Raw genomic sequence first — 21,295 nt, 5'->3', positions numbered from 1 at the left:
GGGGGCGTGGGAGAACAAGCTGGCAGGTCAAATAGAGATGGACATTCAAAGTTAAGTCACTAACTTTGACAAAATATTGTAAAGTAATTTGCTGCAATTGATCAAGTAAAACAACATCTGGCACTGGGGTACAACAAACTTGCCCTGTTTTGTGATAATGCGTAGAAAGCCGTGAGAAATGTACTGAGTCTGCTGCCCTTTGTTTACTTTGAAAATTATTAAGAACACTGATATATGAAAGAACATTTTGAAGGAAAAAAATTCAAACTTTGTGTCAATCCTTGTGTCCTACTTCCTGGGAGAAAAGCACAAAGATTCTTCTTATGGTCTTTTAATTCTTTTCCAACACACCACTCACATGGGAAGCAATTGAAACATGCTGCACCGTTGCATGATAAAAATATTGTAATTCACCTCAACCTGTTAAGTTTAACGTTGCATCTCTGACAAATCTGAATGAAAATCAAGTCCCAACCTTAGTTTCTTACATCATAACTCAGATATGCAAATTGATCGGTCATATCCTGTTTGGTGATTAGTACAGATTATGAAGCAATTAAAGAGATATTCAGTTATCATACATGTCTGGAGCTTCTTTTTTCTTCTTTGTGAATGAAACATGCATTATACTCCTTTCCTAACACCAGATCACCTCAAAGCTCTTTACAGCCAATAAAATACTTTTTTTGTTGTAACTTAGAAGCTAGAGTATGGCTATATGGGCCAGACCCTATGTGAGCAGACCATGTGTGAGCGGTTCAATTTGGGCTAGATGTGCATTCTGATAAAAACAAATGAATTTGGATCAGGTCATGCAGTGCTGGCCCAACTCTGTACTTTATCCAAGACAGCATCAATAGTCATGGAGCACTACAGCACAGAAACAGGCTCTTTGGCCCATCTAGTCCATGCTGAATTAGATGACTAGTCCCATTGACATGCACCTGGACCAAAGCCCTCAATACCCTTCCCATCCATGTATTATCCAAATTCCTCCTGTGTTTCAATTGAGCACGCATCCACCACTTGATTTAAAGGTGGATTCAGATAAACTGGGGACATTTAAGAGACTCATACGTACAAGAATGAAGGAAAAATGGAAGTCTATGCGGGAGGGAAGGGTTAGATTGATCTTGGAGTAGGTTAAAAGTTCAGCACGACATCATGGCTGAGGGGTCTGCACAGATGCACTGTTTTATGTTATTTCTTTAGTCAGAACATTCGCATTTTTGAAATGCTTGAGATAATCAGCACTAAAATAGAAGCAGAAAATGCTGGAAATACTCGACATGCAATATCCATGGAGAAAAACAGTTTATAAGATTTCAGCTGATGACTAAATGGAGTACAGGATGAAGAGGACAGCTCAGATTTGAAAGCGGGTAAGAGCTACTGAATCAATCAAATTTATCATCCCTGACATAATGCCATGAAATTTCTTGTTTGAACATAATATTTATACCATGTAAGAATTATAAATACTGGATCATGGGTCAGATTTTAATTTTATACCAGAGCAGAAACACAGAAACCAGTTCACACAAAACAAAGGCCTAAGGGTGTGGATTACACCTTCAAGTGTCTTAACTAGGACACGAGCATGGGATCTTCTAATTCAGGGATTCACAGATAATTTTAGAAAGGATCTTCTACACTCAATAGCAAGACAATCTGATCCCTACCTATAAGCACTGCCAACATTCCTACATTTGACTACATAATCAGTAAAATAGAAACAGAAGGTGCTGGACGTGCAGAATCTGTGGAGAAAAAGATTTGAGGCTGATGACTTTAGTGTTGATGCACCAGAATGAAATGGACAGGTCAGATTTTTTAAAATGTCAGTGCTATTGAATCAGAAACATTCATTATCGTGAAATGTGTTTTGTGGCAGCAGTACAGTGAAATACATAAATACTAGTTATACTAGTTAAAGGAAAGGTAGGTCGCATCCGGAGTTTCTCCAGTTAGCGGACGATTTCCCTCCACACCTCTCTGGCGTAGTGGGGAACCGCGTACGAGGCAAATTACAGCAGTGTTTGCCATTGCCTTCTGCGACTAGTTACAATAAGAAATATATAAAAGATAAAAGAAGTAGTAGCAAAAAAAAAGAGCAAAATACCTTGGTAGTGATCATGCACTGTTCAGAAATCTGATGCCAGAGGAGAAGCAGCTGTTCTGAAAACACTGAGTGTGGGTCTGCTTGATGGTCGTGGTGAGTTGAGGGCATGTCCTGGATGGGGACAGCTGTAATTCACGGATGCTGCCTTCTTCAGGCAGCATCGTTTGCAGTTGTCATCGATGGTGAGGAGGCTGGTGTCCATGATGGACCCGGCCGAGTTTACAACCGCAGCAGTTTCTTCCAGTCCTGTGCATCGCAATGCAAGGTCAAGAATATGCAGATATGAATGCATGCTATTAAACACAGACTTCAAAATGAAACAGGAACAGGGATCCAACAACATCTGAGCATGTTGAATGTACACAACCACAGGGGATTCAAAATGCCAATGGCAGTATTTCAGGTGGAATTCACACAAAATGTCAGAATTCAAGATACTTACTGAGGTAAGAAAATGGCTGTGGAAAAGAATTTTGGTCCACAACTTGTTGAAAACAAAGGATTGAGAAACTATGGAGTACCAATAAGGTAAAAGAATTTAAACCAAAACTCTAATCAGAGAGAGGAGTAGACCATTCTCAGAGAATCCATTCCTACAAGGCGGCAACTATGGATTTTATTCCATAACCACTATTTTATAAACTAATTAAGAATAATTATAAAGAATAAATATTCAAGTTTGCTAATGACTCCACTGTTGTACCGCAAAATGAAGGTGGTGACAAATCTGCATATGGGAGAGATTGAAAATCTGGCTGAGTGGTACCACAACAACAACCTCTCACTCAATGTCAGCAAGATCAAGGAGCTGATTATTGACTTCAGGAGGGGAAACTGGACGGCCACGAGCCAGTCCTCTTCGGAAGATCAAAGTGGGAGAGGGTCAGCAACTTTAAATTCCTTGGTGTTATCATTTCAGAGGATCTGTCAAGGGTGCTCGTAAATAAAATTATGAAGAAAGCACAGCAGCACCTCCTCTTAGGGGTTTGCAAAGACTCAGCATGAAATCTAAGACAAACTTCTATAGATGAGTTGTGTACAGTATATTGATTGGTATGGAAAATCCTACCAAAAATAGGGGATATGGGTCAAACTATCATGGGTAAAGCCCTCCCCACCATTGAACACATCTACATGAAGCATTGTCGACGAAAGGCTGCGTCCATCTCTCTACTCACTGCTGCCATCAGGAAGAAGGCACAGGAGCCTCAGGACTCACACCTCCAGGTTCAGGAGCAGTTATTACCCCTCAACCATCAGGCTCTTGAACCAAAGGTAATAACTTCACTCGCCCTATCATTGAAATGTTCCCACAACCTATGGACTCACTTTCAAGGACTCTTCATCTCACATTCTTGATAGTTAGTTAGTTAGTTATATATTATTTATTTTCTTTTCTGTTTACAGTGTAGTTTTTTACAGATTGACTGAACGCCCAAGTTGGTGCAATCTTTCAGTGATCTTATTATAGTAATTATTCTATTATGGATTTACTGAGTATACCCGTGAGAAAATGAATCTCAGGGTTACATATGAAAACATATGTACAGTACTTTGATAATAAATTTACTTTGAACTTTGATTACTGAACGCATGTTGCGCCAAAACTACTAATACATGTAAATGTATATGACGAATAAAGTTGACCCTTGAATTCAAGGGTAATCAAAATGTGTAAATAAATCAAGAGCTGTTGGAAAACCTTCAATAAAATCAAAGAACGCTGGGAATTCTCAGGAGATCAGTCAGGGGAACAAAGTTAACGTCACGGCTCCACAACACTCCAGCAAGACTTTTCTTAGTTTTGTTCAAACGTTATCCATCTAAAATATTAAGTTAGCTTCCAGCATCTGCTTCCTAGATTTACAGTACCAACAGAAACTACAACTCCCAGAACCCACCGCGCAGAACACGGCTGCGCACAACATGCGATAGGTAGGCCCCCTGCGCTATTAGTGGTAAGAGAAAGCATCGACTGCACTGTCGGTGGACAACGGGCAAGTGGAGCCGTTGGTAACGGTGCTTATATGACAATCAATGCGGAGCGTGGCTGTGCTGGCGGCGACCTGTTTTTGTGCCCTCGCCATTACCGTTCACTTCGGCCTGCGGATCGACTCCATGCGCGGCCACTTCTTCCAGTGGCGAGGTAATGGTGCATTTAACCGTCACTGAACCGCCCGGTGGGGCGCGGGGGGGGGGGAGGTGGGGGGCGGGGTGACGTCGCCTGCTGGCGGCTGGGGGAGGGCGTGGAGAGTGACGTCACTACTCGGCTGGAGGGGGTGGCGTGACGTCAGCCCAATCAGCCCCGCCTCTCATTCGTCACCCCCTTTCCTTGAGAACTTTCGCTCCATCTTGCCGCTATGGCAAGGATTTCCCTGTGCCCTCCCATATGAATTCCACTTTCCATAACCACGCTGCGACACAGGAACTTCTGCAGATGATGGAAATCTTGAGCAATACACAAAAAGCTGGAGGAACTCCGCAGGTCAGGCAGCATCCATGAAGGGAAATTAACATTTCAGGACAAGATCCTGAGATCATAGAACTATATAACACAGTATAAGCCCTTCGGTCCACGATGTTGTGCTAACCTTTTAACCTACTCCAAGACATCATCATCATCATCAGGTGCCGTGCCCAGTTTGAGCTTTGACTGCCATGGCCCACACACTCCTGTTTTGGGTCAAGTGGATCAATTCATTGGTATTCATTTCCAGTTCTCTGGCTGCTGTCTCCATTCATCATTTGTCTTTGTCTTCCTCTTGCTTTCTTCCCTTCAATCTTTCCCATAATTACAGTGTACTCCAACTCCTCTTTCCTCATTACATGTCCAATGAAGTTATGTTGCCTTTTCATGATTTCATACATTATTTCTCTTTTTGTGCTTGCGCTGTTCATGACATCCTCGTTATATATTCATTTTGTTCATGATATTCTTTGCATCTTCTTCAAAAACCACACCTCTGCTGCTTCAATTGGTTTCCTCATGTTACTAGATATTGTCCAACATTCTGAGCCATATAACATAAATGGATAAACGTAACATTTCAGTACTCTGAGGCAGGTTGTCATGCCTAGTTTAGTATTGGTCATTATACTCTTCATTCTCGTAAAGGTGCCTTTTGCCATCCCTATTCTTATTTTGATGTCCATGTCGCACCTGCCATCTGGTGTCATCCAGCTTCCTAAGTAGCAAAAGTTCTGTACTTGTTTTATGTCTTCCCCATTTATTCTCAGCCTGCAGATAGGATTCTCCTTCTTTTTGGATATCACCATACATTCTGTCTTTTTGCAGTTGATAGACAGACCCATTTTTGCACTTTCTTCAACGACAATATCAATTAAGTTTTGTAGTTCTTCCTCGGTACTTGCAATTAGCACAGTGTCATCTACATATCTGAAATTATTAATATTTTCACCGCCAACTTTGATTCCCAAGATGTCTCTTATTTTTTGTAATATTGTTTCACTGTACACATTAAATAAATCGGGAGAAAACGCACCCTTGTCTAACGCCTCTCTTGATTTTCGTAAACTGACTCACTTCTCCATCTATTCTTACAGCGGCAGTTTGTTCCCAGTACAGATTTCTGATTAGGCGGAGGTCTTTCAAGTCTAGATCTAGAATTTCCTGTAATATTTTGAATAACTTATTGTGCTTCACTTTATCAAATGCTTTTGTGTAGTCGATAAAACAAACGAACAAATCTTTTTGCACTTGAATAGCTCGTTCTGGTCATATCCTTTAACATCAATAATGCGTTTCTTGTACCTTTGTCTTTCACAAAACCACATTGTTCTTTACCTGTTTCAGCTTGTATCTTACTTTTAGCTCTTGTCATCAAAATTCTTGGAAGTATCTTGGTGATATGACTCATTAAACTTATGGTCCTATGTAATTCACATTCTATTGCTCCAGGTTTCTTAGGAAGAGTGATAAGTACTGAATTTTTTCATTTCTTCTGGTATTATTCCAGTCTCATAAATGTCATTGATTAAATCAGAAAGTTTTTCAATTCCATAATCTTCAAGGGCGATAATTTGTTCTATTACTAATTCATCAGGACCTGCTGCCTTTCCTTTCTTCATCTTATTTATTGCATTACAAACTTTCGATTTTAAAATACTTGGACCTTCAATGTTTTTCTTAATTTCTGGTTTTTCACCTCGATTGTCTTCAAACAATTCCTGAGTATACTCAGTCCATCTGTTCATAATCTCATCTTTTTCTATGATAATGGTACCGTCCTTTGCTTTCAAACATCCTCCTGAAGAACAGAGGAGCTTTTTACCAGTGATATTTTTGATTTGTTGATGTAACCTTTTTGGATCAGTAATAGCGATTCTTTCTATTTGCTCACATTCCTGGTTTAACCATTCTTCTTTGACTTTTTGACATAAGCTTTTAACTTTTTTATCTAAGGACTTATATTCTATTGGATTTGCTTTCTTCCGTCTCCCTTCTTCCATTAGATTTTTGATTTCATCTGTCATCCATTTATTCTTTGTGCTTTTTTTCTTTTTTAGGAATCACTGACTTTGCTGATTCTAGCAAGGTATCCTTTAGACTCCAAGACACCAGACTCAAAAATAGTTAACTTTCCCCAAGTAGTAAGGCTGATCAACACCTCCACCCACCCCACCACCACTATATAATTTCCTGCTAGAGTCACCTTATGTACAGATGCTCCTGTGCCTATTGTCATGTTATGGACATAAAATCAATCTACGTATATAAACTATCTTCTGCGTTCATATTTATTGTGTTTTTTGTGCCATGTCGGATCTGGAGTAACAATTATTTCATTCTCCTTTACACTTGTGTACTGGAAATGACATTAAACAATCTTGAATCTTGAATCACTCTTATGCTTAACTCCCACATTAACCTTTAATTATGCCCTCATTGCTGCCCTGGCAAAAAGACTGTCCACCCTATCTATGCCTCTGACCATCCTATATACTTCTGTCATATCACCTCTCAGCTTCCTTCGCTCCAAAGAGAAAAGCCCTAGCTCACTCAACCTTTCCTCATAAGACATCGTCTCTAATCCAGGCAGCGTCCTGATAAATCTTCTGTGCACCTTTTCTTAAGTTTTCATTTCCTTCCAGAAACTAGAACTGAACTCAACACTCCATGTGTGGAGTACTCCAGAGTTTTAAAGAGCTGCAGCATTACATTGCAGCTATAACAAATCAGCCATGATGGAACAGACTCGATGGGCCAAAGAGCCTAATTCTGCTCCTATCTCATGTTCTTGCAGCTCTTGAACTTAATCACCCTATTAACTTTGAGGGATCTATGGACATGGTCCCTAAGATCCTCCTGTTCCTCCACACTGCTATAAATGCTGCAATTAACCCGGTACTCTTCCTTCAATTTTGACCTTCCAAAGTGCATTACTTTACACTTTTGCAGATTGGACGTTATCTGTCACTTCTCAGCCCAGTTCTACAAGTTATCGATGTTCTTTTGTAATCTATGTCTATCCACAACACCTCTAGTAGTCCACTGATGCTTCCTGGCCTGCTGAGTTCCTCCAGAATTGTGTGCTTTGCCATTCCCACACTGACATGTCTGTCCAGGGGCACTCGTACTGCCACGTTGAGGCTAGATGCAGAACGGAGGACCAACACCTCATATTCTGCCTTGGTAGTCTCCAAATTGACGGCATCAGCATTGATTCCTTTATCTTCCATCAGTTCTACCCACCCTTTCTTTGTTCCTTTACCCCTTCCCTCCTCTCACAACCCGCCCATCACCCACAACTTCCTCTCTCTCTGAGGCCCGATGTCTGTGAGAGTGCTTGTCCAGGCCTGGGACTGGAGGTGGCCTGTCCTGGGTTTGTGCTGTTCGGCTGAATGTGGTGGCATGCTGTGTTGGCACCGAAATGTATGGCAATGCTTACAGGCTGCCCTAACACGTCCTTGGATGTGTTGGTTGTTAATGCAACCGATGCATTTCAGTGTACGTTTTGATGTGCACGTGATAAATAAATCTGAAACTGAAGGTGGCAGCACTGGTCGAGAAGGTGGTGGATGGGGCACATGGGGTGCTTAGCCTCGTTGCATGGGCACAGAGTGCCAGGACCGGCATGCTATGGGACAGCTTGTAAAGCTTTAGTTATGTCACACTATAAGAAGGATGTGAAAATAAATTTACTTTGAACTTTCGAATGTTGATAGATTGAGGAATAGATGGGTATGGAGAAATGGAGGGGAGCTGAGGCCACTGTATGGCAGGGTGGGGTTGACAAGCCTGATGGAGTCCTGCTCCTATTCCCTTGTGTTCTTGTAGCTTGGACTTCCAATGTGTACATACGTAAGCCTTATCTGAGGACTGAAGCTCAGTGACTAAATCTGCAACATCTTTGGTTCTGAGTGGTGACAGTGAGTGTGGGCACGTGGCCAAGTGGTTAAGACATTGGACCTGAAGGTCGTGAGTTCGAGCCCCAGCTGAGGCAACGTGTTGTGTCCTTGAGCAAGGCACTTAATCACACATTGCTCTGCGACGACACTGGTGCCAAGCTGTATGGGTCCTAATGCCCTTCCCTTGGACAGCATTGGTGTCATGGAGAAGGGAGACTTGCAGCATGGGCAACTGCTGGTCTTCCATACAACCTTGCCCAGGCCTGCACCCTGGAGAGTGAAGACTTTCCAGGCGCAGATCCATGGTCTTGCAAGACTAACGGATGGTGACAGTGAACAGTTTTCTGTTTGTCATATTGAATAGCTTCATGCAAGTAGGAAGTTTGTTGGAAGTGTGGTGCAACAGGGTAACAAGAAAGATTGAGGAAAAATGTTGAGAATTGTCCACCATCTCAGTCTGAGGACCACAGTTTTGCTTACTGTCAGTTAGCAGGCATCTGCTGGACAAGAATTTGAGCACAGCCAAATTCTAAAATTCTAAAATTTGAAGGTTGCTCCATTTTCCTTCTCAGTTGAGGAAGTCAAAGGTGTTAGTGAGATCAAAAAATGGCCGTGTTTCTTCCTGCATTTCTCTTGGAGACATTGTCTACTTTGCCTCCAGGTGGGTAGGATCCACACTGTGACTCACGAAGCAAAAAGGAGCTGGTTGAGAAGAACTTGACAATGACCTGCCCTCTAGCAGACAGCAGGGTTACCAAATTAGGAAGAGTTTGCACTGTTTAATATCTTGCAGGAATGGTGCCTTTGAGTTACCAAATCGAGACGTAAAGATCCCTTGACACTCTATCAAAGAGGATGGGTGTATTCAAAGTTGCATGAGATGGTTGAACGCACAATTCCTCAATTACCTCATTGACCGTGTGTCTTATTGTCTACTTGTGATGTACTTCAACAGTAATTGTTACTGCTACACTATATTCTGCATTCTGTTACTATTGCTCCCTTTGTACTACCTGGATTTTGAAGTGATAAGTATGGGTGGTATGCAGAACAAAGTTTTTCACTGTACCTTGCTACATGTGACAATAATAAAGCAATTGCCAATTGGTGGTAGTGTTTTGTAATAAACTGCAGTCATCAAAGGCAAAACACAATTGAAAATTGTTCTACTTTAACGAGATGCTGGCTTTCTTTATTGCAGAGTGGACAACAGACCAGTACGATCTTGTGATTGGGATACTGTCAGCTCGTCACCATCGTGAATTGCGGAATGCACTCCGGAAGACTTGGCTGGGCCACGTACCAGAACTGAACCACCGGTGAGTGTGTTTGACCAAACACAGCAGTTTTCAAAAATAAAGAGTGTAGATTAGCTTTATTTGGCACATGTACAGTGGAATGCATCATTTTGCATCAACGAACACTGAGGATGTGTTGGGAGCAGCCCACAAGTGTTCCCATGCCTCCAACACCAACACAGCACGTCCACCTCACTAATCCTAACCCGTCTGTCTTTGAAATGTGGGGACCTGGAAGAAAGCCATACGGTCATGGGGGGAATGTACAAACTCCTTACAGGCAGAGGTGGGAATTAAAGTTCAAGTTTAATTGTCATTCAACCATACCCATGTATGCAGCTAAACGAACCAAAGCACTGTATATACAGCCAGACACAGCACATATAGTACTTAAAGTCACAAAATAATATTAGCACAAGTCCTTTAGTGGCATGGCCTGAAGATTAATGTTGCATAGAATGTTGTCCTGGAGCCACATTTCTGCAAAAACAAGTATGCAGCAGTTTCTCATCTCACTCCAGTACAGATGAATGGATTAATCTAGGATTGGTGTGACTGGGTGGTAGGATGGTCACTGTGGATTCAATGGGCTGAAGGGGCTGTTTCTTTGTTGTAGCTCTCTTGTGACTCTGTGATAAAGATGCTTTGATGGTGAAATACTTCTTCTTAGTGTAACAGTCAAAAACTTATTCACAAAGTGTAGTAGTGTAACATCATTACAGTGCCAGTGACCTGGGTTCAATTCGCTGCTGTCCGCAAGGAGTTTGTACATCCTTTCCGTGACGGCATGGGTTTCCTCTGGGTGCTCCTGTTTCCTCCCACATTCCAAAGACATATGGGTTAGTAGGTTAATTGGTCACATGGACGTAATTAGGTGGCTTGGGCTTGTTAGGCTAGAAGGACCTGTTACTGTGCTGTATCTCTACTTACAATAAATAAAATGTTTCTACTACAGGCTGCAAGCCCATTGGAGACTGGGCTAATATCCACACAGTGATGACACCTTGATGTTTATATGATGGGTATTTACATTCTCACACACCATGAAACATCTGTCCATTAACTAAATATACTTTGCGATCGCATCCAGATTATGGTCTGTTTCAAAGGCGCAACTCTGACACTGGCAGCCTGGGTTAGGAATTTCAATCAACTTTTTAATCAATTGCTGTATCACCGTGAGTTATTCATTCTTGCTGTGCGAACTTGATTACAGGTGCTGATGAAATTCAAATTCTTGTCTTTTTTTGTTTATGGCAGTGTCCTTGCAAAATTCATAATCGGTACTTATGGCTGCGACATACCGGATGAGGACCGGGAGGACCCTTACTCCTGTCAGCTGCTCAACTTTACAGACCCAGGTCAGGCTCACTGGATGCTGTTTACATCTACGTTTTTACCTACCTGACCAACAAAAGGCTCCCTGTGCACAAGCAGCAAAAAAATCTAAATTAAAAGCTGAGAGAGTGTTTACATTTTATGTTGTCATCCTTAAAGAAACAACTGGAGATGTAATCATGTTTTAAGCCAATGCAGAGGCAGAGGAGGGTGAAACCTAGAAAGTTTAAAGAAAGGAATATTGTTGAGACATGTGAAAGGATGAAAAGCATGGACTTTCATCAGCTCAGGAGGTATTTCCTCCACTGTCCCAAACATCCACAGCCGGCTCCACCTCAGGTCCACGGCCATAGTTGTCTTTAATGCCTCATTGTTTCAGTGTGTCTGGACCCTTTTGTTCCCGTTTGCCAACTCTGTGAAGTTTGCTGCTTGAGTTTACAACGTACAGATTGTGGGAGCCGTGTATTGTCATCTGTATTGTATTTGTGTTGTACATCCTCACTCTGGGTTAAAGTAATTTGCCATGTGGGTTTGGGCACAGGTTAGCGAGCAATACGTGGCATTGGGTGGCGTTTAAAATAAACAAATATATCGCTTGTTCACCTGTTAAACAGCTTAGAGGGGGGTGAGTAGGGAGTGCATATTTTTCATTGACCACTTGTCCTTGATTAAGTTTGATCCAATTTTACGTGAATGATGGAAGAGCTGAATTTTTTTTTGTTGGTTTGTAACGAGGGATCAAATGTACAATTTTACTTGTATTTCAGTTAGTTGGAAGCACGGTATACAGTGTGATGCTCCCTCACCTAGCCTCTCGATGACTTGTAAATTGTCTTCAAGTAGTCACTACATTTTGTCACTGAAATATTTTTTATACCAAACAAACACCAGTTTATGGCAAAGACATCAGCACGACTACTTCACACATCATTTCACATTCTGGATGAAGAAGATTGTTTGGACCTTTTGATGGAAAAAGAATTCCAACACAAAGGAATGCAATGAAAGGTCTGAGACGACTACTATCACAAAACTGAGAGGGTACGCCAGCAACATGAACAGCTGAAGCAGCAGACCTACCTTTGGCTTTGTGTTGATTCATGCTGTGTATTTGTGGGTTGAACACTGTTTGAGTGCACAGTGCTGTCTGTCCCTTGGGAACCATTGCTCAACCACTTGCTGTTTGCCTGATGATTCGTTATTCTGTTTCATTGCAGAGCTCAAAGCCCTGGTTTGTTGTGTGGTTTGCAAAGATCATGAGTGCCAAAATATTGCCCCGCTTGCTGACACTTGAATTGAACGCTGTTTGTTTGGTTTGGTTGATGTGCTGTGGAGGCACAAGTTATTGTTGCCTGTGTTGATTGAACAGAGTATCGCTGGTGCATTTTGTGAATGAGTGGATCAAAGGATGGGACTGACATCAGTGGCTCTGAAATAGAGGCTGACAAGAGAGAAGTTAAATTTATCACCCAAGGTTTGGTGAATAAAATTGAAGGTCTTCAAAAGGAGCCTAAAACAAATGTGAAGAAAATGATAGGTTTAATAGCATTAATTAAGGATCTTATGAAAAATAAAGCAAATGCCTCACAGGTGCAATCTCAATTTGAGAACTTGACTAACCTTTGTGAAGCTGCCACTAAGCTACATCACACAGTGACTACTTTCCAAGGATTCACAGGAAAAGCAAGATGATGGACCACAAGCATTGATAAACACAACAGTACATTCAAAGAGGATGTGAAACAGCAGCTGGCTCAAACATTTCACAGTGATGGTCATGTTCAATATAGTGCTGATGAAGACGTGCCTCATTTTCCAACAGACGATGTTTCTCAAGTTCCAATGCATGTTATGACTCCAGGTATAACATACAAGTTGATGTAAAACCAGGTGACAGTGTGTTAAGTGTTCAAAGCAGAAGGACTAGCTGACAGAGCTCTGCTGCAGGAAGAAAATCTCAGCCAGCTCCTCTGCATGCATTGAAACAGGCTGACTTAGCCGTATCAACGGCGTGTCAATAATTATTGAAAGACAAACATGCAGGAGGAGCAGCTTAAGCTGGAGGAAGAAGTTGCTGTAAATTTGGCTGAAATTAGTGTGCTAAGGGTTTCAAGTGTGTTGAGTGCTGAAAGTGCTGCAACTGGACCGTCCAATGGCATGAATTCCTATACTGAAAAGGCACAAAGAGAAACAAAATCACCCAATGTCAATGCTGTTTCATTTGTTCCTCAAGTGTCTGGGAAACGTGAACAAGAGGTAGGTCAGGATGTTTACTCTCAGCCTGCACTAATGAGGCACTCGGAACCCTTGTCATATTCGACAGCTCAGAATGTTCATGGGGACATTCACTTGCAGCGTGAAAGCACTCATTTCAGACGATAGAGATCAAAACAGTATTTTCAGTATTATGAGGAAGCAAAATGAAATGGCACGGCAACAACTTTCATCTTTGCCTGAAAGGGAAATTCAAATCTTTGAGTGTGATCCATTGCAGTATCGTGTACTCACGAATCCACGGTGGTGACGAATCAGCATACAGGAGGGAGACCGAAAATCTGGCTGAGTGGTGTCATAATAACGATCTCTCACTCAGCGTGAGCAAGACCAAGGAACTGATTGTAGACTTCAGGAGAGGTCCACGAGCCAGTCCTCATCGGAGGATCAGAAGTGGAGAGGATTCTGGGTGTTACTATTTCAGAGGACCCGTCCTGGACCCAGCATGTGTGTAATTGCGAGAAAAATACGTAGTGCCTCTAATTCCTTAGGAGGTTGTGGAGATACAGCATGACATCTAAAACTTTGACAAGTTTCTCTAGGTGTGTAGTGAAGAGTATATTGACTGGCTGGCATCACAGCCTGGTACGAGAACACCAATGCCTTTGAATGAAAAATCCTACAAAAAGTAGTGGATTTGGCCCAGCACATCATTGGTAAAGCCCTCCCAACCACTGAGCACATCGACATGAAATGCTGTCATAGGAAACTGCATCCATCATTAGGGATCCCCACCATCCGGGTCATGCTGTCTTCTTGCTGCTGCCATCAGGTAGAAGGTACAAGAGTCTCAGGACTCACACAACCAGGTTCAAGAATAGTTACTACCCCACAACTAACAGGCTCTTGAACCTCAACTTCACTTGCCCCATCATTGATATGTTCCCACAACCAATGATCTCACTTTCAACGACACATTATCTCATTATCTCACGTTCTTGTTACTTATTGCTATTTAGTTATATTTGCACTTGGCACAGTTTGTTGTCTTCTGCGCTCTAGCTGATCTTTCATTGATCCTGTTATAGTTAATATTTTATAGATTTCCTGAGTATGGCCAGGAGAAAATGAATGTCAGGGTTGTATATAGTTACATATATGTACTTTGAAAACAGTGTTGAAAGCAAGACTGACAGCTATAGTGACTGCCTCTATTTCCTTTAACTGTACACCAGGGGTCACTAGAAAACGTGTTAGAAGTTGCCAGCATGTTGATCATAGGAGAGGATATGTCAAGGCTAAGGCTTTACTACAGGAATATTTTGGTAGTGAACAGAAAATTGGGTTTGACTGTGAATAGACCACTGAAAGGAGACCATGGTAATGGGAGGAACTGTGCACACACAGAGCTGCCATTTAACAGGATCTCAGTTTTGAACGGATGAGATTTGGCATTGGCATTTCAAGGTAGATTTCTTGAATGCAGTCATTCAAACCATCTGGTTTGTCAAGAGAATACCACATGTTCATGGAGATGGTTGTAAATTCTGTAAAACTGGTGGATGGCCACTACCAGATTGGTTTACCTTTGACAAAGAAGGAAGTTAGCATGCTGAATAATCGGAAGATTGCTGAACAACATGCTGTAAATCGAAGGAGGAGGTTTAAGAGGGATTTGTCATTTCACACTGACTACACAGCTTTCATGAAGGATGTCATTTCCAAAGGTTTGCTAGCACTCCTTCAGCATGAGGATCTGGAACACAGTGCTGGGCAAGTCTGGTATATTCATATCATGGTGTCTGTCACCCCAGAAAAGGGAAACCGTGTTGTGTTTGACTGTGGAGAGACTTTTCAGGGAACATCACTTAATGCTCAGCTTTTACAGGGACCAGGCCTTACTAGCTCACTGACTGGAATCATAACTAGATTCAAAAAAGAGCCAGTGGTGATCATGGTAGACATTGAATCAATGTTTCATCAGGTAAATGTACCAGTGGAAGATGCAGGTCTGCTGATTTTTTTTCTGGTGGCCTGATAGTGACCTCAGCCAAGATATGGTGGACTTTAGAATGGTGGTACATGTCTTTGGAGCAACCATCAGCGAACTGTGCCAACTTTGCCCTTAGGAAATGCGCAGAAGACAATGAAGAAGAGTTCAGCCATCTGGACAGGCCTCTGATCAAGATCTGTCTTCTACACGAAGCAGAGGTTTGAGAAGCTCCAGCTACAGCTCTGGCAGCTTCATTTATTTGGTTGTTTGACTTACTGACTTTGACCTGACTTACTGAACTGACAGAGAGTGGTGGAAGGATCACTCTGTACTGGGCTAAATGCTTGTAACCTCTGGCGGCAAAGAGAGGGAGTGAGTAGGGAGCACATATCTTTCATTGACTGCTCGTCCTTGTTTGAATTTGATACAATTTTACAAAAACTACAGAAGAATTGAATGATTTTATTGTTGGTTTGTAATAAAAGATTAAACGCAGTATACCGACTTGAATTCGGATAGTTGGAAGCACGGCAAACAGTGCGGCACTCCCTCACTTGGCCTCTCGCCAACTTGTAGTTTGTCTTCAGGTAGTCGCTACATAGGTAATAAGGTAAGATTTTAAGATTAGCTTTATTTGTCACACGTACATCGAAACATCAAAACTTGCAATGAAATGCTTGATTTCACATGTGTCTTTTGTGTCCACGACCGATACAGTCCGAGCACTTGCTGGGGGCAGCCTACAAGGGCCACCATGATTCCGATGCCCACAACTTACTAACCTGTACGTCTTCAGGACATGGGAGGAACCCGGAGCACCCGGAAGAAGGTCACACAGTTACAGGGAGAATGTACAAACTCTGTACTCACAGACAGTGGTGGAATTGAGCCTGGATCACTGGTGCTGTGAACGTTATGCAAACCGCAGTGTTACTGTTGCCACTTCCATTGGCTTTTGAGCATCCTGAGCTTGTGGAAGGCACGATAGGATAGTGATTTTTCTCTCTTTCTGCAGTTGTAGGGCAGGAGATTGAAGCTGTCAGCCAGTCTGGAAGTCCGGCCTTGACGATGCTTGGTAGCAAGGCTTCAAAGATTGACTTCCGAGTTCTCCATCCCATTGTTATAACGAGGCTGGGTGTGTTCCACGATCAGAGAGAAGCAGCCTTCCAGCAGAACGTCACCGTCAGGCTTTACCAGACCACCCTGGAGGTAAGTTTCACACTTGTTTGCTGCTTCCTATTGACAATTCCTCCCTGTAGGCCAGATGCTGCTTGACCTGCTGACTTCCTCCAGCAGATCGCTTGCTGGGGCTCAGGGGACAGGCAGCATCTGTGGAGGGACATGAAGCACGAGAACCAGTGGCCTCCTAGGTACACTTGACGGCATGACCAGTGTTTGAGGCCCTGTCATCAGCAAGTCCCGGTTCTCATTCAGGGTCCTCATTCACAGTCATTGGTGAGTCCGGGGGTGGGGTGGGGTGGGGGTGGGGTGTCAGTCCCAAAGGTCAAAGGTCGATCTGAAGTTCAGACGTCTGTGCACTCCTGGGTCTGAGGGTCTCTGTGAGTCCGCTGGGGACGATCCTGGGACTGGAGGACTGTGTATGTGCATGTCTGGGTGGGTGGGAGGGAGGAACGAGGCTTGTTTTGTTGCTTGTTGTGTTCTGCCGAGCATTGTGGCACCGGGGTGTGTGGCAACACTTGTGGGCTGCCCCCAGCACACCCTTGGGTTGTGTTGGTTGTTCACACAAATGACATATTTCACTGCGCAAGAATGTTGTCATGTACGTGTGAATCTGAATTTGAATCATATTTTATATAACCATATAACCATTACAGTGGAAAACTTTTCCTCTAGTGCGAAAGTTCTGCACCGTGATTGCTTGTGTCCATCTCCTTGTCATCTGCCATCCTCTCCCTGCTTCAGCTCGTCTGCAGTTAATACCCCTCATCATGGCCTTGTTACCGGGTCATTCCCCCATCTCGCAACTCTCTCCACGTAATTCTGCTGCCCCTGTCCTGTCCCAATCACCCATCACCCTTCTGTTTGCTTACATCATTGGCTGCCTCTGGCAAAACCACACATGAAAGTCCTGTCCTCGTAAAATTCTGCTATCGTGGCACTGTCCTTGATCCCGGTATGTTCAGCTGCCTCACCCCAAGCTCAGGAATTTCCTCTCTGAACCTGCACTCGCCTCAATACTTAGACTGAACTGGGTTGAACCTCTGCTAATATCTCCTATGTGATTCAGATCGGAAGACGCATCAATACTTTCAAAGCACATTCTCTTTGAATGAGGAATAAGCACAATGGCAAAACTTGATCACTATTGGCGTATTCATTCATGAGTCAGATTTATTATCACTGACTTAAATGAGGTAGGATTTTAAGCACGAGATTCTGCAAATGTTGGAAATCTTGAGGAACACACACAAAGTGCTGGAGGAGCTCAGCAGGTCAGGCAGCATCTATGGAGAGGAATAAACAGTTGTCCTTTTGGGCCAAGACCCCCATGAGGTGAAGTGCTTTGTTTTGTGGCAGCGATACAATTGTTGTTGTTCCTTTTCACACCTTGTGGCACATTGGGCGTCATTTTTGCTGTTTCCTTAGCATTTGACTTTTTTACGAGGCTGAGTTGCTAGCTTGACACTCGACACTCAAACACAGCACAGATGGAAAGCGTGCAAGGAGCCGGCCAGATCTGAACTCGGGACCATTCGCCTAGAAGCCCACTGCTGATGTCACTATACCACCAGCCAGCCAGGCAGCAGTACAGTGCAAAACCATAAAAATCTGTAAATCATATTAAAAAGTACAGAGAAAGGAACTTAATACAATCTTGATTGAGAAGTTGCAGAACCTGGGCCTCTGTACCTCCCTCTGCAATGGGATCCTTGACTTCCTAACCAGAAGACCACAATCTGTGCGGATTGGTGATAACATATCCTCCTCGCTGAAGATCAACACTGGCGCACCTCAGGGGTGTGTGCTTAGCCCACTGCTCTACTCTTTGTATACACATGACTGTGGCTAGGCATAGCTCAAATACCATCTATAGATTTGCTGATGATACAACCATTGTTGGTAGAATCTCAGGTGGTGACGTGAGGGTGTACAGGAGTGAGATATGCTATCTAGTGAAGGTGTGCCACGGCAACAATCTGGCACTCAATGTCAGTAAGACGAAAGAGCTGATTGTGGACTTCAGGAAGGGTAAGAGGAAGGAACACATACCAATCCTCATAGAGGGATCAGAAGTGGAGAGAATGAGCAGCTTCAAGTCCCTGGGTGTCAAGATCTCTCTGAGGATCTAACCTGGTCCAACATATCGATGTAGTTATAAAGAAGACAAGGCAGTGACTATACTTTATTAGGAGTTTGAAGAGATTTGGCATGTCAACATATACATTCAAAAACTTCTATAGTTGTGCCGTGGAGAGCATTCTGACAGGCTACATCACTGTCTGTTATGAAGGTGCTACTGCACAGGACTGAAAGAAGCTGCAGAAGGTTGTGAATCTAGTCACCACCATCTTGGGTACTATCCTAGTGTCTCAGAAAGGCAGTGACCATTATTAAGGACCTCCAGCACCCAGGGCATGCCCTTTTCTCATTGTTACCATCGGGTGGGAGGTACAGAAGCCTGAAGGCACACACTCAGTGATTCAGGAACAGCTTCTTCCACTTTGCCATCCGATTCCTAAATGGACATTGGCCGCTACCTCATTTATTTTTAATATACAGTATTTCTGTTTTTGCATATTTTTAAAAATCTATTCAATATATATAATTGATTTACTTGTTTATTTATTATTATTTTTTTTCTCTGCTAGATTATGTTTTGCATTGAACTGCTGCTGCTAAGGTAACACATTCCATGTCGCATGCGGGTGATAATAAGCCTGATTGTGATTGTGATAATGAGATAGTTTGATGGCCCATCGGAATCGGAAACCTGATGGTGGAGGGGAAGAAGCTGTTGCTGAGTCACTGACTGTGGGTCTTCAGGCTCCTGTACAACCAGCCAATGGGAAAGGGGCACTAATCACAGGTGGTGATGCGGCGTTCCTGAGGTACCGCCTCGTGAAGATGTTCTTGATGATGGGGGGCTGTACCCATGATGGAGAAGTCTGAGTCTACAATCTTGTGCAGCCTCTTGTGATCCCTGTTCACTGGAGCCTCCGTACTGTGGGAAGTGGACTGCATGGGGCGGCTTGGTGTAATGACTGGTCAGAATTCCCTGTCATAACTTCTAACCTCCAGGATGAAGTATTTGTTTTATCGGGTTCTGTACGATGGCATGATAGTGTAGTGGTTAGCACAATGCTTAACACCATCAGCGATCGGTGATTGAGGTTCAATTCTCACCGCTGTCTGTAAGGATTTTGTACGTTCTCCTCGTGACCGCATGGGTTTCCTCTGGGTGCTCCAACTTCCTTCCACGTTCCAAAGATGTACAGTTAGGGTTATTAAGTTGTGGGCACGCTATGTTGGCGCCGGAAGTGTGGTGACACTTGTGGGCTGCTCCCAGCGTTTCCTCCGACTGTGTTGGCTGTTGACGCAAACAACACATTTCACTGTACGTTTCGATGTTTTGATGCACATGTAACAAATAAAGCTGATTTTTAATCTTTGTTACCATGTGTCTGTTTACTCAGGAGGTGATTGTCAGTGCCCGCTTCAGTCCACTCAGCTCTGGAGTACAAGTCAACCAGATGTGGTATAAACCTGTGGAGAGGTTTCTCTTACCGAAGGTACGAGCAAAGGTTTCGGGCTGCTTTTGTTTCTTTTTGCACTTGTGTAGAACCAATTCCAAGCAAGTTTTGGAAAATTCCACAGTTCAAAGTTCAAGTTTAATTGTCTTTCAACCATACCCTTGAATACAGCCAAACGAAACAGTGTTCCTCTGGGGCCAATTACACAGTCAACAGTCACTCACAGCACATAAAGCACATGTAATTTCAGTAGCAGAAAAACATGCAGTTCCAACAAAAATAACATAAAGAATAATAATGTCCCTGAGTGTCAAGGCCTGTAGATTGATGGTGCATGGATGTTGTCCTGGAGCCATGTTTCTGCAAGGACAAGCGCACAGCAGTTCCTCAACTCACACAAGTGCAGTTGCAGATGAATGCAATCCAGCTTGTCTTGTGTTCGCTCGGTAGAAGACTAGCTGGATTGTGCTCATCTGCAGCTGCACTTGTGCAAGATGAGGAACTGCTGTGGAATTCCTCTTGCAGAAAGATCCGTGCTTGGTCCTTCACTGGGCTGTAGACTACATTCCTGCAACATTGGTCCTGATAGAGTTTACAAGGAATGGTGTGATAAACAAAAACAAAATATCCAGTGATCAGCAGTCCTGTGGGTGGAAGACGTTTTGTTAATGACAGAGTTCAGAAGAAGATGGCTGGATTGGTTCAAGCTGACAGGAGGGCAACGATAACTCAAATAACCACGCATTATGGTGGTGCTGTGGAGAAGAGCATCTCGAAGTGGATGAGTAGAAGACCACAAACATACACTTAGGAGGTGTTTAATAAAGTGGCCACTGAGTATACAGAAGAAGAAAAAAGTGCCAAAAAAGGACCTTTCCATTCATGGTCAATCCATTCTGTAGTGTAAACTTAAAATAATCACAAACATGGTGAATTGACCATTTAGATTCAGAACTGGCTTGCCAGTGGAAGACAAAGAGCAGTGGTTGAAGGGACTTATTGCAGCTGGAGGTCTATAATTAGTTGTGTTCCACAGGGATCTGTATTGGGACCTCTGCTGTTTGTGATGTATATAAATGACCTGGATGAAAGTGTAGATGGATGGGTTAGTAAGTTTGCATATGATACGAAGATTGCTGGTGTTGTGGAGAGCGTAGAAAACTGGCAAAGAATACAGCAGGATATAGATCAGTTGCAGATACGGGCAGAGAAATAGCAGATAGAATTTAGCCTGGCCAAATGTGAAATG

General features: G+C 43.0%; 1 protein-coding gene and 1 long non-coding RNA gene across 4 annotated transcripts in view; one reads left to right on the top strand and one right to left on the bottom strand.

Annotated features, from left to right (window-relative positions):
• LOC140193903 (uncharacterized) overlaps nt 1-4,297 on the bottom strand; it is a 54,117-nt gene extending 49,820 nt beyond the window's left edge. The window contains exon 1 of the long non-coding RNA XR_011884986.1: nt 4,213-4,297. This is a non-coding gene — a long non-coding RNA (uncharacterized lncRNA). The remainder of the gene's footprint in view (nt 1-4,212) is intronic.
• b3galnt2 (beta-1,3-N-acetylgalactosaminyltransferase 2) overlaps nt 4,054-21,295 on the top strand; it is a 37,641-nt gene continuing 20,399 nt past the window's right edge. For all 3 annotated transcript variants that reach the window (XM_072251052.1, XM_072251051.1, XM_072251050.1), the window contains exons 1-5: nt 4,054-4,268; nt 9,693-9,810; nt 11,050-11,150; nt 16,350-16,543; nt 19,990-20,085. In XM_072251052.1, coding sequence (XP_072107153.1) covers nt 4,160-4,268; nt 9,693-9,810; nt 11,050-11,150; nt 16,350-16,543; nt 19,990-20,085 — 618 coding nt within the window. In that variant the 5' untranslated portion in view covers nt 4,054-4,159. The remainder of the gene's footprint in view (nt 4,269-9,692; nt 9,811-11,049; nt 11,151-16,349; nt 16,544-19,989; nt 20,086-21,295) is intronic.

Source organism: Mobula birostris, chromosome 2, assembly GCF_030028105.1.
Source record: "Mobula birostris isolate sMobBir1 chromosome 2, sMobBir1.hap1, whole genome shotgun sequence".
NCBI lineage: Eukaryota > Metazoa > Chordata > Chondrichthyes > Myliobatiformes > Myliobatidae > Mobula > Mobula birostris.
Note: the sequence above shows the minus strand (reverse complement) of the source record. Positions and strands in the feature narration are given on the sequence as shown.